Source organism: Rhodnius prolixus, unplaced genomic scaffold (assembly GCF_049639745.1).
Source record: "Rhodnius prolixus isolate KJV_2025 unplaced genomic scaffold, Rpr scaffold_3, whole genome shotgun sequence".
Lineage (NCBI taxonomy): Eukaryota > Metazoa > Arthropoda > Insecta > Hemiptera > Reduviidae > Rhodnius > Rhodnius prolixus.
Genome location: NW_027411603.1, coordinates 48172003 through 48184564, shown reverse-complemented (window position 1 = coordinate 48184564; position 12562 = coordinate 48172003). Strand labels below are relative to the sequence as shown.

The 12562-nt window shown below is 30.7% G+C and overlaps 2 protein-coding genes across 4 annotated transcripts; one reads left to right on the top strand and one right to left on the bottom strand.

The window, feature by feature from the left end:
* The first annotated feature begins 1812 nt into the window (after positions 1-1812).
* On the top strand, positions 1813-6702 carry eIF3f1 (eukaryotic translation initiation factor 3 subunit f1). Its single transcript, XM_074126419.1, has 6 exons — positions 1813-2061; positions 2318-2388; positions 2507-2724; positions 4681-4772; positions 4939-5186; positions 6467-6702. Exons 1-6 carry the CDS (start codon positions 1953-1955, stop codon positions 6551-6553), a joined length of 825 nt encoding a protein of 274 aa, XP_073982520.1. The 5' UTR covers positions 1813-1952; the 3' UTR covers positions 6554-6702.
* A 242-nt stretch (positions 6703-6944) lies between these two features.
* Positions 6945-12488, bottom strand: LOC141453333 (m-AAA protease-interacting protein 1, mitochondrial-like). Of its 3 annotated transcripts, none has more exons than XM_074126420.1 (5): positions 12278-12487; positions 11309-11752; positions 9020-9218; positions 7703-7808; positions 6945-7110 (listed from the first exon to the last, which is right to left on the bottom strand). In XM_074126420.1, exons 2-5 carry the CDS (start codon positions 11621-11623, stop codon positions 6999-7001), a joined length of 732 nt encoding a protein of 243 aa, XP_073982521.1. In that variant the 5' UTR covers positions 11624-11752; positions 12278-12487; the 3' UTR covers positions 6945-6998. The 3 variants fall into 3 exon arrangements, with proteins under 3 accessions (XP_073982521.1, XP_073982522.1, XP_073982523.1); XM_074126421.1 differs by having other exon boundaries at positions 11309-11607; XM_074126422.1 differs by lacking the exon at positions 6945-7110 and adding an exon at positions 7147-7587 and having other exon boundaries at positions 12278-12488.
* Positions 12489-12562: the final 74 nt, after the last annotated feature.

Sequence of the window (12562 nt, the reverse complement as noted above, 5' to 3'; positions counted from 1 at the left end):
TGTCACCCAGACTTAGCATCAACTCTTTCGCTCATGGTCCATTATCACGGTGCTGAAGTAATTTACAATTTACCATCTGACAAAGATGTGATGTACCTGTATCTTATTATCTGGAGAGGCAGGTACGTAAGGATAGCATGCGACATACAACTGGTATTCCATTAACCTCTATTGAATGAAGAATAATAAAATGGGCATAACAAGATGAATCAAACTTACTCGGAGCATTATTATAGAATAAAACATTCCGACTCTAAGCATGGATAACAGCCATGCTCAACGTTTGTTATAAAAGTTTAATATAAAATATAAAACAAATTAATTTCATTCCAAATTTTAATCTCAATTGAACAACTTATTCCACCAATATATTTTTCAGAAAAAATTAAATCTATTAAATATTAAATAATTATTTTCGCCCAGTCGATCGTTTGCCAATCATTATTGTTCATTAAGTAATTAATAAAAAGAATACCTATGCTTCATTAAGCCTTTTTTTTTTAGAAATATCACAAATAATTTAATCCACTTTTAAATTTCAATTAAATATACTGCAGGAACATGTAGACTGTACTTCTATTTGTCCACGGAAGTGGGTGGTTCAGTGGCTGTCATAGATTTTCTAATAAACAATAGGGGAAAAGTGAAAAACTTTACATGCCGAGATAATTATCTAGTTTTTTTTAGCCAACTTGTTATTTCCTACCATTAATAACACTTAAAAACTACATTTATGGTTAAAATGAAAATTAGATGATGTTCATAATTAAAAAAAAAAAAAAAAAAATTAACATTAAAAAGTGGCAAGATAATCTAAAATTCAAGTGGTCATGATTAGAAATTTCAATGATATCTTTGACTTTCAAATAATCTCAAAAGTTTTTGCCAATTTTTAAAAATTAAAACTTTAGGTTTTTACAAAAATTGTATCTGGATTTTTGACTGGAATTGAAATTAAAGGAAAAACTTACATAAATGTTTGTATCTTCTTCGGAGAAACAAAATATTTTGGAAGACATTGTTAAAAGCAACTGCGGTTTCAAATTGATAATCCCTCACTACGTTCGACAATGTCCTAAGATACATCTAATTTAACATTATTAATCAAATAGAACAGGAATCATTAACCTAAATCAAGATTTTAAAAAGTTACCCATTTACACAAATTATTATAAAGAGTATTTTGAAATTTCGACCTAATTGAGTTACTCATCCTCCATATTGTGATATCGTACTGCTCCTACAATCTGCATAATGAATATGTTTAATAAAATAAATCAGAAAGTTTCTGTAAAACTGCCTCATTAAACCATAAACTTGACTTTATTTTACTATAGTGAAAATATTAAATAACTTATAATTCGTGAATTGTGGCGTTATCTTTTGTAGGATGATAGATACAAATTCCGCTAAGAAGAATTACTCTTTGAAATCCTTAAGTAGGTACAAGTAAAAAAAAAACAAGATTAAATATAAGATGCCACGTTATGAAGTGTAAATTTCTCAACTATCTCTAGAAACTATTAAATAATAGAAATTGAATATCATATACCTTTTAATAAAACTAATATCTTGTGCTTCTTAACTCAAACTTGAAGTTACTTGATTTTTCAGTCAAATCTGGCTCTAATTTAAGGTTAGCCAACTTTGCAATTATGTTTGAAAGTAGTGGAATCTTTCTCCTAAGAAATCAGTGCACAAAATTCTGTTACTTAAATTTTGCATTTAAAAATCTTATTTAAAAAAAAATGTAATAACATCTTTTCTTAATTTACAGGGTGGCTACATTTACAAAAATGAAATTGCCATATTGTGAGATACATCGTTGGGTTATACATCGAGGAAAGTGTGGAAGGTTATGATTCTTGTCAGTATTGCTCAGGAATTCAGGATAGTTTTTTGATGTAATAAAACTAGATTTTGGTATCATCGTTATAAGACAGTTCACCAAGATGGCATTAAATTTGACAGCAAGGGTCCATCCGGTAGTTTTGTTTCAAATAGTTGATGCTTATGAAAGACGGAATGCCGATGCCCAACGAGTAATTGGCACGCTGTTAGGTAAGTACCTTAAATATCTTGATTAAACGTCGTATTTGTTGAATGATGTCTTAGATTTTTTAAAATTTATTTGCCAGTTGTTTCGAATTTAATTTAAATGTCTTTAATAAGTATCTTGGAACCTGTTTCTTTTAATGTTCTGGTATATTCAAGAAATTTTAGGTATCTCTCGAAATTGCTGGAGAGAGTTATTTTACAGCTAGAGTAAAAATGCAATTAATTTGTATTTGCTTGCTAATGATCAAATTTTTTTCAGGATCAGTTGAAAAAAACATAGTTGAAATTACTAATTCTTTCTGTGTTCCTCATAAAGAATATGAAGAAATGGTTCGTACAATCTTGTAATAAAGCATTATTACTACTTTATCATTACGTCAACATTATTATTACGTTTAAAAATTTGTTTTTTTTTTTTATTTTTTTCATAAAATCGTACAATTTTAAGGTTGAAGCGGAACTTAACTATGCAATGGATCTGTTTGAAATGAATCTGAAAGTAAATAAACAGGAAAGCATAGTTGGCTGGTGGGCAACTGGGAATGAAGTAACTAGCCATTCTTCTGTAATACATGAATATTATGCCAGGGAATGCAGTAATCCAGTTCATATGACATTGGATACAACATTACAAGGAGGCCATATGGGAGTTAAAGCATATCTCAAGTATGAAGTTTAATTTCTTTTGACATTAAATTTAACTTGTAAATTCAAAATTATTTAAAAAAAAAGTAATTTAGATTAGTTGTAGGAAACAAGTATGTTTTAACTATTGGCAATCTAAATGATAAATCTTTGTAATTGTTAGTTTTCTGGCTCTACAACTTATACTTATAGCTCCCCAAACCCTAGTAAAACTGTTGTAGCAGAGCACTTAAAACGTCAAGCAAAAATAAAATATTCTTTCAAAAGTTTTCATTGGCCATTAAGTGCTGTTAAATTAGGAACTATTAGATCATTCTTTAACTATTAACAGCACTGTACTGCTAATAACTGCTTTCACTCGGATAAATGAATTTCTCTTGAGACCCGGAGAAGTGATCATCGTTCTTGATTACTTACATGATGCAAAAGATGCCTTGACTTGAAATTACCTTAGAATAGTTTCTCAGATAAAGATCCCTATAATTGAAAGCAAGTAGAAGAATATATATTCCCCCTTGCATGATGTATATAGCTCTAAACCTCTAAAAACGCAGTTCTACTCAGCAATACCGCTTATGTTTCTCATAAACGCTGGTACTCTGTCCATTTTGTGTTTGTGAGTTAATGTACTGCGTTAAAATAGAACTATTGTGCCTCCATTGGTGCCAGATAAGACTCACCTCTGAATCACCCTTCCTCCGGAAGTTGAAACATTCCTAGTTCTCATAGAAAAGAAGAGAATTGGGAGCCAAGTTCTATTAATCCTCTTCAAAAACCTATTATTATGGGTTAAGGGTATTTATAGTTTATTAATCTCTTTCTGATTAGATGCTAGATTTTTATTAGTTTGCAATTGGTAGAGGAGTTCAAGAAAAATGTCTTCTAGAGAAAGCCAAACATAGAAAGTATCTACAGCAAAGAAACGATATAAGCTTATTGTAGGCCGTTATGCGGTGCATTCAAACAGTTTAAGGTTGATCATAAAACAGTTATTCAAATTCTCTAATTATTAATGCTGCACTTCGTTAAATAGGCACATTTTCTTTAAAAACTTCCTTTAAAAATTTTTCTGTTGAATGTAACAATTAAAGAATTTGTAAATAAAAAATAAAAACCGATTTCGTAACAATTCGAATTGTAAGAGGAAGTATTGTTATGATGAATACACTTTAGTATTGCTTATAACGGATTATTTAGTTTTTACTTCAACAGAAGTACAAATTAACTCAAACCATTTTCGTCATATTTAAATCGAAAATATAGGTGTGTAGTTTTCATGAATATCGGTCCATCTAAAGAGGGTCAAACTATGTACTCCGCACTTAAATATCCGCCCAATATGAGTTCTTCTAATTTTCGTTGTAGTTGTACTAAGAAAAATATTGTTATTTATCGTGAATGTGAAAGGAAAGATAGTAGGAAATTTAGTGATGCAAAATTGTTTTCTGATTGTTTGGTAGCAAAACATACCCTATTACGCTTTTATGTTAATGCCTTAAAAATACAACTTTTCATGTCACACAGTCTTGCTGAACAAACGCAAGAAATAAAACAATTTTCATTATTTTCACAATTAATGAATATCACGATATAAACATTTTATCAGTAGTAGATTATTTTCACCTTTTAGTTCATTTTTAAAACAATTAAATGGGCTTTATCATAATTAGGACTACAAAATAGAAGTGTTTCGGGTATAGTTAGTTCTCATCTTCGAGCTCAGGACAAAGTTTTGCTTTTGATACTTAGCATTTTGTAATTCTGCGAAGAATTGCGTTCCATTTTACTCCTCGATTCATTTTACTACGTTTCTGACTCCTCCACACTTGCCACTTTGATTACAATGTAAGTCATTTTTGTTGTTCTATTTTTTGAAATAAATTTTTAATGGTTCTTGAAGGTTTAAAAGTAAATCTATATATGTACTTGAAATGTAAAGATTATGGTATGCTAATTTTTTTCTTTTTGTGTAATCAGTGTGCCATTGGGAGTGCCTGGTGGAAAATCTGGAAGTATGTTTACACCAATACCAGTGGAGATCATTTGTTATGAACCAGAAATAGTCGCATGTAAGTGTCTGATTTGTTTTGGAAAAAAGGTCGAAAATGACGAATGTATTATGTTTGATTTTCAAATTGTCTTGCTTGCTTCCTTTTAAAAGTTTCATGCCAATAATATTTGTTATTTGAGATAATGAAAATACTTGTTTTTATTTGAAATAATTCTTTTGTACAGTGCGTCACTGTCAAAAAACTGTTAACCACAAGAAAGGAATAGAACCGGTCTGCGACCTTGCTCAGATTGCCGAGGCCGCTGACAAGCTGACTGGTCTTTTGGATCAAGTATTAAGTTATGTTGAAGATGTTTTAAGTGGCCGAGTACCTGCTGATAACGCTGTCGGGCGAGCTCTATTGGATATGGTCCACAGTGTACCATCTATGACACCGGAGATGTTCGACAATATGTTCAATTCCAGTATCAAGGTAAATTTATATTAAGAGTGTATTTATCAGAAGGGTATTCTCCCAGTTTTTAGCGAATATTTGATTTTAAAAACCTGCTTAAATCTAAATATACAATATTTATGTCAATGGAAATTAATCTGCATTCTTATGAACACATGTTTGGAACCACATTGCCGGACAGTATCAATATTTTCTACGGCTAACAGCTTTTGTGTTTCTTTCATCGTGAGCTTAGGTATTAAATTATCAGGTTTATTGTTCCAGAGAGTGAAATGGTTATAATTTTGACCTAGAAGTAGCTTGTAAGTGGAAATAACATTTCTTCATTCAAATATGCATGATTCTCTGAGTATGGATTAAAATCATGTTTTTTCCCCGCTTGATTTTTTGGTCTCTTGAACTTAACAAATCAGCCATTTAAATATTGGATGTTCGAAGAAATATCTTTGCGTGTTAATATATCCAAAATCTCCATACAGCATAAAGTCAATGATTCTGTTATTATAAATGTAAAGTTGTTGCCTTCTTTACATCCATTGTTTAAATTATTGTGTTTTGGTTTTTGCTTTCTTAGTAGAATGAAAGAAAACAAATATGTTTGACGTATAAAATCATTACATTACAACTATTACTCTTAACTCAGCCTTTGTTAGAGAAATTTGATTCTTACTTATTTAACTTTTTGCTAGAGTTATACTTTGTAAAGTCAATTTTTTTTTTTTATCGAAATCTTACTAGATTCTACTAGAAAACGGACTCTCAAATCGAAGAATGCCTCAAAAAAATACCTTTTCTATATTTTTTATTTTACCAAATAGAGAATATACTGTAAATTACATAATATGAAACTTCAAATTACATTGAGAGAGTACTCTCTTGCTGGGATTCAAATCTTATTTACACCAACCACTATAAACTACATCTCTATTATTTTTTCTTTTTTAATCTTACTACATCGATTGTCTGGTTGGTATCGTTGTTGTTAGGCCCTGAACTCCTAATAGCAGTGAAAAAGTTTGTTGGTTCCTTCATGTAGAATGGTCTGTTTTAATATCATCTAGAAATAACTTGTACAAATTGAGTGTTAAATTATTTTACTTTATTATCAGAAACCACTTTGTTTAAAATTTTAAGCTTACTTTTGATTTGGTAAGCCACCCATTTTCTTATAAGATCTGGTTTATTTGTGCTAAAGTGCAATAGCTATGCTTAGTTAATCTCTGAAAAGGCAAAAATGTGCCCTAAGGCCTACTTTGATTTCAACTAATCATATTTTGGTTTTTGTTGTGTTTTTTTAGGATCTCCTGATGGTGGTAACCCTATGCCAGCTGACGAAAACTCAATTGCAGCTAAATGAAAAACTTACTTTGTTAACATCAATGTAATGATGTACAAAATTATATACTTACAAAATATTGTATAAACAAAAGTTGATATTCTTTCCCAGTATTTCCGAATATATATGGGAGAAGTAAGCTCAAAATTGAATGTTATCTCTGTACGATTCGATTAAAATGTATTATTTGATTGATTATATCATAATGTTTCTGTTTTGGTTTTCTAAAGTGCTAATAAGTTACATATTTTAATTGCTAGTAAGATTATTTACTTTTGGATTTATCTGTAATCAAAGTGAAACTTTTAAGAAAACCTTTAACTTCTGGCATAATCTTTTTACCACTTAATCGAGATCGTTAATCATTTTCACAATTAAAGTGTTGAGGGAAAACTTGAAAAAAGGTTTCATCTTGCATCAATACATTTGCAAATAAACAATTTCCAGATAAAAAAATGTTAGCCGAGATTTATTCATAATTATTATTATATTATTCAAGATATTTTTTTTCTTCTATTCCTTTGATGGACAATATTAAACCGGAGCACTTTGAAAGCTGAGATTGTCCAATCTGGTTTTATTCCTTCAGTGTAGTTTCTGTGAAATCTGGAACCAAAAATAAATCTTTGTATGAAACAGAAAAAAAAAAAAAATAGTTTTGTAAATAGTCAAAAATATTCTTTAAAATTACAATTTTTCTTTAATTTTTAATTGATGATTCAGTTTATTAGTCATAGAAAAGTGGAAAGCTAGCTAAATCAGCGGCGAGTTTGTCTCAGCCTGAGGTATCCACGAGATTTGAAACGGCTAAAAACAGTTATTTAAGAAACAGACTAACATCTATCATGCTTAAGTTCAAATGTAATCTTGTTGTAACTGCCGAACAAATTACAAAAACTCGATAAAGCCATTCTGTTCAGAAGCACTTCCAGTGAATTTATATTCTACTCTCAGGATTTTGTTTAGATTTTCCGTACTCTTAAACATTATGTAGGTTTGAAACCGATCATTATACAGAAACGGCATTTTAAAGTTGAACTTCATCCCTCATCTGTGATAAAATCAGGGCACTAGATCGAGAGCCTGGCAAAAAATAAAACTATGATTGGAGGCATTATTCATTCTTCTTTTTGGATTAGTGAATCAGTCACTAAAAACAATGAACGATACAGTGTAAAAATTGTAAAGAGCAGCTTACCTTACTATTATCTCTGTGAACATTAAAGGTGGATTCTGATTTAAGCCGTACACTTCTAACCATTTTTGTCCGAAGCAAACCATATCAATGTCACAAAATTTATTTTCTAGAAATACCAAAAGAAGTTTGATTACTAACAAATTACTTTTGATTAATTTAAACACATAAAAATTTTAAGCGTTTCGAGATTTCAGTAAAACGATAAAGCATTGCTTTATTTCTTTTCTGGAGATTGATGTCCAATTGAGTTACTCACAACAAATGTGGGATTGAAATGAAAAGCAAGGATTGTTCTACCCCTAAGTTATCCCCACTCGTTCCTTTTCTATTTCTCAAGTCTTCCCTGATGACTGTAAAAATCAAAAGTCCAAACGTCAAATTACGCAAATTCCCCCCAAACACTTTTCCTGTCAAAATGTTCAACCAGTCCGAAAATATTAGTTGAAATGATATTGATAATAAAAGGGAAAAAATGTGGAATGAAGACTCACGCAACTTTCTCTAATGGCATTTGACGTAATAAAATTTTCTCGAAATTTAAAATTAGCATTTAAAACATAGTTGACTTCAATATTTTACATGTTCACTGGGCTGGTCATCCTCTAATTCGTTTTAGTTGCCAGGGATATATTATTTTCGTGTTTCATTTACTCGTCTTTAGTAGTGCATGACCGGATTATGTCTGATTTAGTACCACTTTCTTTCTAAGATTATTTCCCCACTTTCAGCTTCTCAATTTGGTTTGTTCCGCAATCCACTTCTTTTTCTTGAACCGTTTATTGATTCTAATCTTGTCATTTGCCCATACACTTATTCTCATTTAGTTTACTACATTCTAGTAATTGGTCACTCCCACAAATTAATTCTACTATTACCACAATTCAAATAACCTCTTTTTGCTTTTTATTTTTATATTTCATCTAAATACAGATTTTTTTTGGTAAAACATTCTTCTTAGTACTTCCTTCCATTTATTTTTATGCTTCTTACTAAGTTATTATTGTTCGGTGTTCATTGACATTTTTTCTTTATTTCTATTTTTATTTCTTTTAGCATTTCATTAATTTTTGAAATATTCTTTTCAATCAGCACACATTTTAAGGTGGTCTAGGTGCTACAAATTGTATTGTGTTCAACTATTCATCTCCTCGAAACGTCAGAAAAAGAGAAGAAAAAAGCGAGTTATGAGGGATAAAATTAAGATTACTCACTGCGGACCTAACCACATTTTAAAATAAATTATATCTTATCTGTTAGGAAATAAGCACTAGAAACTATTATAATTGCGTAAATACCAATAAAATATTCAAAAATTACCAGATATATTTCTGAAGTGAAGTTTACGCGGAATCAACAATCTTACATCATCCGGTGTTAGAGCAATATTTCTTCTAACTTCATCAGCCCAAAGAATTTCAACATCTTTTCTTAAACTGAGTAATGCACCATTAGTCAATAATGGCTTTAATGCATCAAACATATTTTTACTTAATAAATCGGTTATTGTAGACACGGCCTGAAATAATAAGATTGTTATTTAATTAATGTGTTTTGTATCCTTTTTTAAAAATAACTTGGCAAATTATCTTCAGAAAAATTAATCATCAAGAGCTCCCTACACTTGAAATAAATTATGATTTCCCAAAATTAAGGTTGCAATTTTTATATTTCAGATGGAAAAGATGCTGTTTATCAGAGAGAAAAAACTAGATATATTTATATTAACTAAGCAGCCAAGTACAGAAAGTTAAAATTTTGGGTCGAGCTCTATTTTCACTTTATTAAAAACTAATAATTAATAGGTATGATTCTTTCCATATCTTATTAAATGTACCTGAATTAGGTAACGAAAGTATTAAATATGCTTAAAGTCTGTATTCTGGTTTTGTACAAATGTGGAAGCTGATTGTTTATATTTGATAAAATTACCTTTGTAAACGAGGATATGCTCTTTATTTTTAAGGTAATTTGGGAATTTAATCTTTTATAGGAAGAAAGGAAAAATTTGTTTGACGTTGGGTAATTTTCAACGTTGCGCTTTATCGTGCAGTTTTTGACGATCAACTCTTTAACAACTGAAGTACCGGACAGCTTCAATTTGAACATTTATTTTTTTAACTTGTATGTTATGGTACTAAACAATTTTAGTGGATTAGGCAGAGAACTGTTTTGCAAAACTTGGCCGTTGAATTGTTTTGAATAGAATTCCTTTTAGCGGACACTTTCTAAATGTTACTTTGAGTTTAACTCCCATTATCGTGAGAAAAGTGTCTTCAGGCAGAGGTGTATTTGATAATGAGCAGAAGTTATCAATGTAGCGTGCATTAGAGACAAAGTAATGCAATATCGTTGAGAGTAAGGGAATGCAAGTTGAAAACCGTTTGATTCACAGTGAAAGAAACATGTAAGGATCAGTATTGTTTCCTAGAGGTAGGGATGCTCAGTGCTTAAGATCATCTCAATTCCACGAGATTGTTTAGTTTTAGAGAGCAAATGGTCTAAGATAAAAAGAAAAGCCGATTTAGGCCACGGAGAACCATAAGTTATCCCAAACAGCACCCAACCTCGTAGTAGTGCTTACTTTTAGATAAGTTACGACAGAGCATGCTATCACTAGACGGCCATGCGAATGTATCCGCTTCACAATGGAGACAAGATTTGGGTCCATGTTCGCTCAGAATAACTTGGGAAACTAAAGTTTTCTTTACATGAATGTAATGTTCATGATTTATACAAATCTCAAGATCCAAATACTTTGTTAAACCTTCATCAAATCTACAAATCCTGATTAATTCTCATTACCAGTAATCTCCGGGGATCGTTAAGAACTGCAATGTGGACAATCGCTAGCTCATGAACTTTTCTTAATATATTTAGACTTATGGGGTGTGACAAAAATCTTAAGTTTATCATCTGAAACTTCAAAAATTGATGATTCAATTACTGAGCTTACTGTTGCTCATTACATTATCGCTGTACCAATCGCAAGGCCCTTCTGAAGTCATTAAACTCCAATCATCCTGTTTTTCCTTCTCGATTTTGCTTAAATGTTTTCAACTTAAAAAAAAGTGGACAATGGAGTGAAGAGTTTGTAATCTAACAGCACTAGCTCAGCATTTGGTGGCTGTGATGTACCAGAGAAATCTTCCGATTACTGTGGAAGAAAACTCTTTTTCGACTAACCAAAGTTTTGCCTACTTTCTCGAATCTTTACGGTCGGAAATGGCTAAAACTAGTAATCCTGATCTAACCCACAGTTTTTTTTTTATCTGTTCGAATAGTAAAGATAAAAACCATTTAAAGAAACTGGGATTTTGCAAGAGCTTTTTAGACCAATTGTGCATGAGATTTGCTACGGAAGGTGATGCTTCTGGCCGCATAAGAACAATGATGTTCGCAACAAAGACAGTGGTACTCTCCTAAGACACTTGTACGTTTTCAAACTCAAACTTTTGCCACTAAATTTTTTTTCGATAAGTCTAAGACATCAATTATCAGAATGTTTAGATTATGCCTGCTACAGTGCTATTCTGCCCTTTCAAGTTTTAAACAACTTAAAATCTCTATTTTTGAGAATGCATAAATGATTTAAAATTGTTAAATTACCTGACGTGCACCTCTAGTGAACTCAGATTCACTGAAATTAGGATCCCAGTTTTTCAGATACCTAAAATCTAGTTTATTTGCCAACCAGACCACTGGGTTCTGCATATAGAGCAGCCGAGGAAGAGGTTTGCTTATAGCCGTTGAGGAATCAGAATTTTTATGTTGGCTATCTCTTGAATCTTGATGCAACCATTTAGATTGATTACGAGCAATATCATCCTTTTTTTGTACACATACACCTAACACTTCTTTTAAACATTTTGAACTTTGAACCCCAACTTTTGTCTTCAACATTAGTTCTAAAGGACGGAACATATTTGGGATTTGAAACTTGTTTATAACTTTTCAAGCAAAAGCGTACATTTTAAAAAAAGATTAGGTAATCTTGCATTTCTAAATTGCATTTTTACAAGTTAGGAATCTGATCTTAGGCATAACAAGAACCTATAAAAACAAAAATAAAATCACTAATTGCAACTGCAACATGCTCTATTATTAATTAATGTTTTCAAAATAATCAGGAAAGTTTCTAGTAAATTTAACTAAGTTATATAACTTAATGTAGGGGCATTTTTCTAAACAAATGAAAAATAAGCGAGATCACGAATTCTTATCACCAGTAGAAGGTATTTAACACTGTAAGGCGCTCTTCGCAGAAGCTACACACTTGTTTGTTTTTAAAAATAATCATATATTATTTTTAACTGCATAAAAATAATGACATTGCGATGTCATCTATAATTAAATTCTCCACGAAGTTCACAAATACCTCCCGAACCAAAACGATGCAGACAAGAGTAACTTCTTACGCGGTAAGACAAAAGAGTTTTACAACTTTTTAAGTAATTAATAAAAAAGAAAAGAAATTTGGGGATCATCGTTAGATATTAAAAGAATAACAGATCCATATTAAGGGTTTTATTTACAAAACTTATTTACTATCCAATAAATAGTAAATGTGTCGCTTACTATTGGGAACTTAGAGAGCCATGAATTTCTTGCAATTTTCAAACTGTTTTAAAATATGAATTACATAATTAAGGCACTGCTTTAAGGAACTTTAATAAGTATATATTTGATTTGGTCATGTTTTTATAGAAGAAAAATTTAAATATAAACTACGAATTTGTAGTACACCTCATACCTAACAACAGCTGTTTCAGATAAGATTGGCTACTGTTATCTTAAATAACTTTTGAATTGATAACAATGTTAATTAAAAAGTTTGAAAATAATGTATAAATTTTAAACAAA

Bases quoted from the DNA above. Each gene is read 5' to 3' on its own strand.
- eIF3f1 (XM_074126419.1), top strand. From the start codon at position 1,953: ATGGCATTAAATTTGACAGCAAGGGTCCATCCGGTAGTTTTGTTTCAA. The intron at 2,062-2,317 runs GTAAGTACCTTA...AATTTTTTTCAG, and splicing joins AGTAATTGGCACGCTGTTAG to GATCAGTTGAAAAAAACATA. The intron at 2,389-2,506 runs GTTCGTACAATC...TACAATTTTAAG, and splicing joins ATAAAGAATATGAAGAAATG to GTTGAAGCGGAACTTAACTA.
- LOC141453333 (XM_074126420.1), bottom strand. From the start codon at position 11,623: ATGTTCCGTCCTTTAGAACTAATGTTGAAGACAAAAGTTGGGGTTCAA. The intron at 9,219-11,308 runs GTAATTTAACAA...TTATTATTTCAG, and splicing joins TCACTAGAGGTGCACGTCAG to GCCGTGTCTACAATAACCGA. The intron at 7,809-9,019 runs GTAATTTTTGAA...TGGTATTTCTAG, and splicing joins TCACTTCAGAAATATATCTG to AAAATAAATTTTGTGACATT.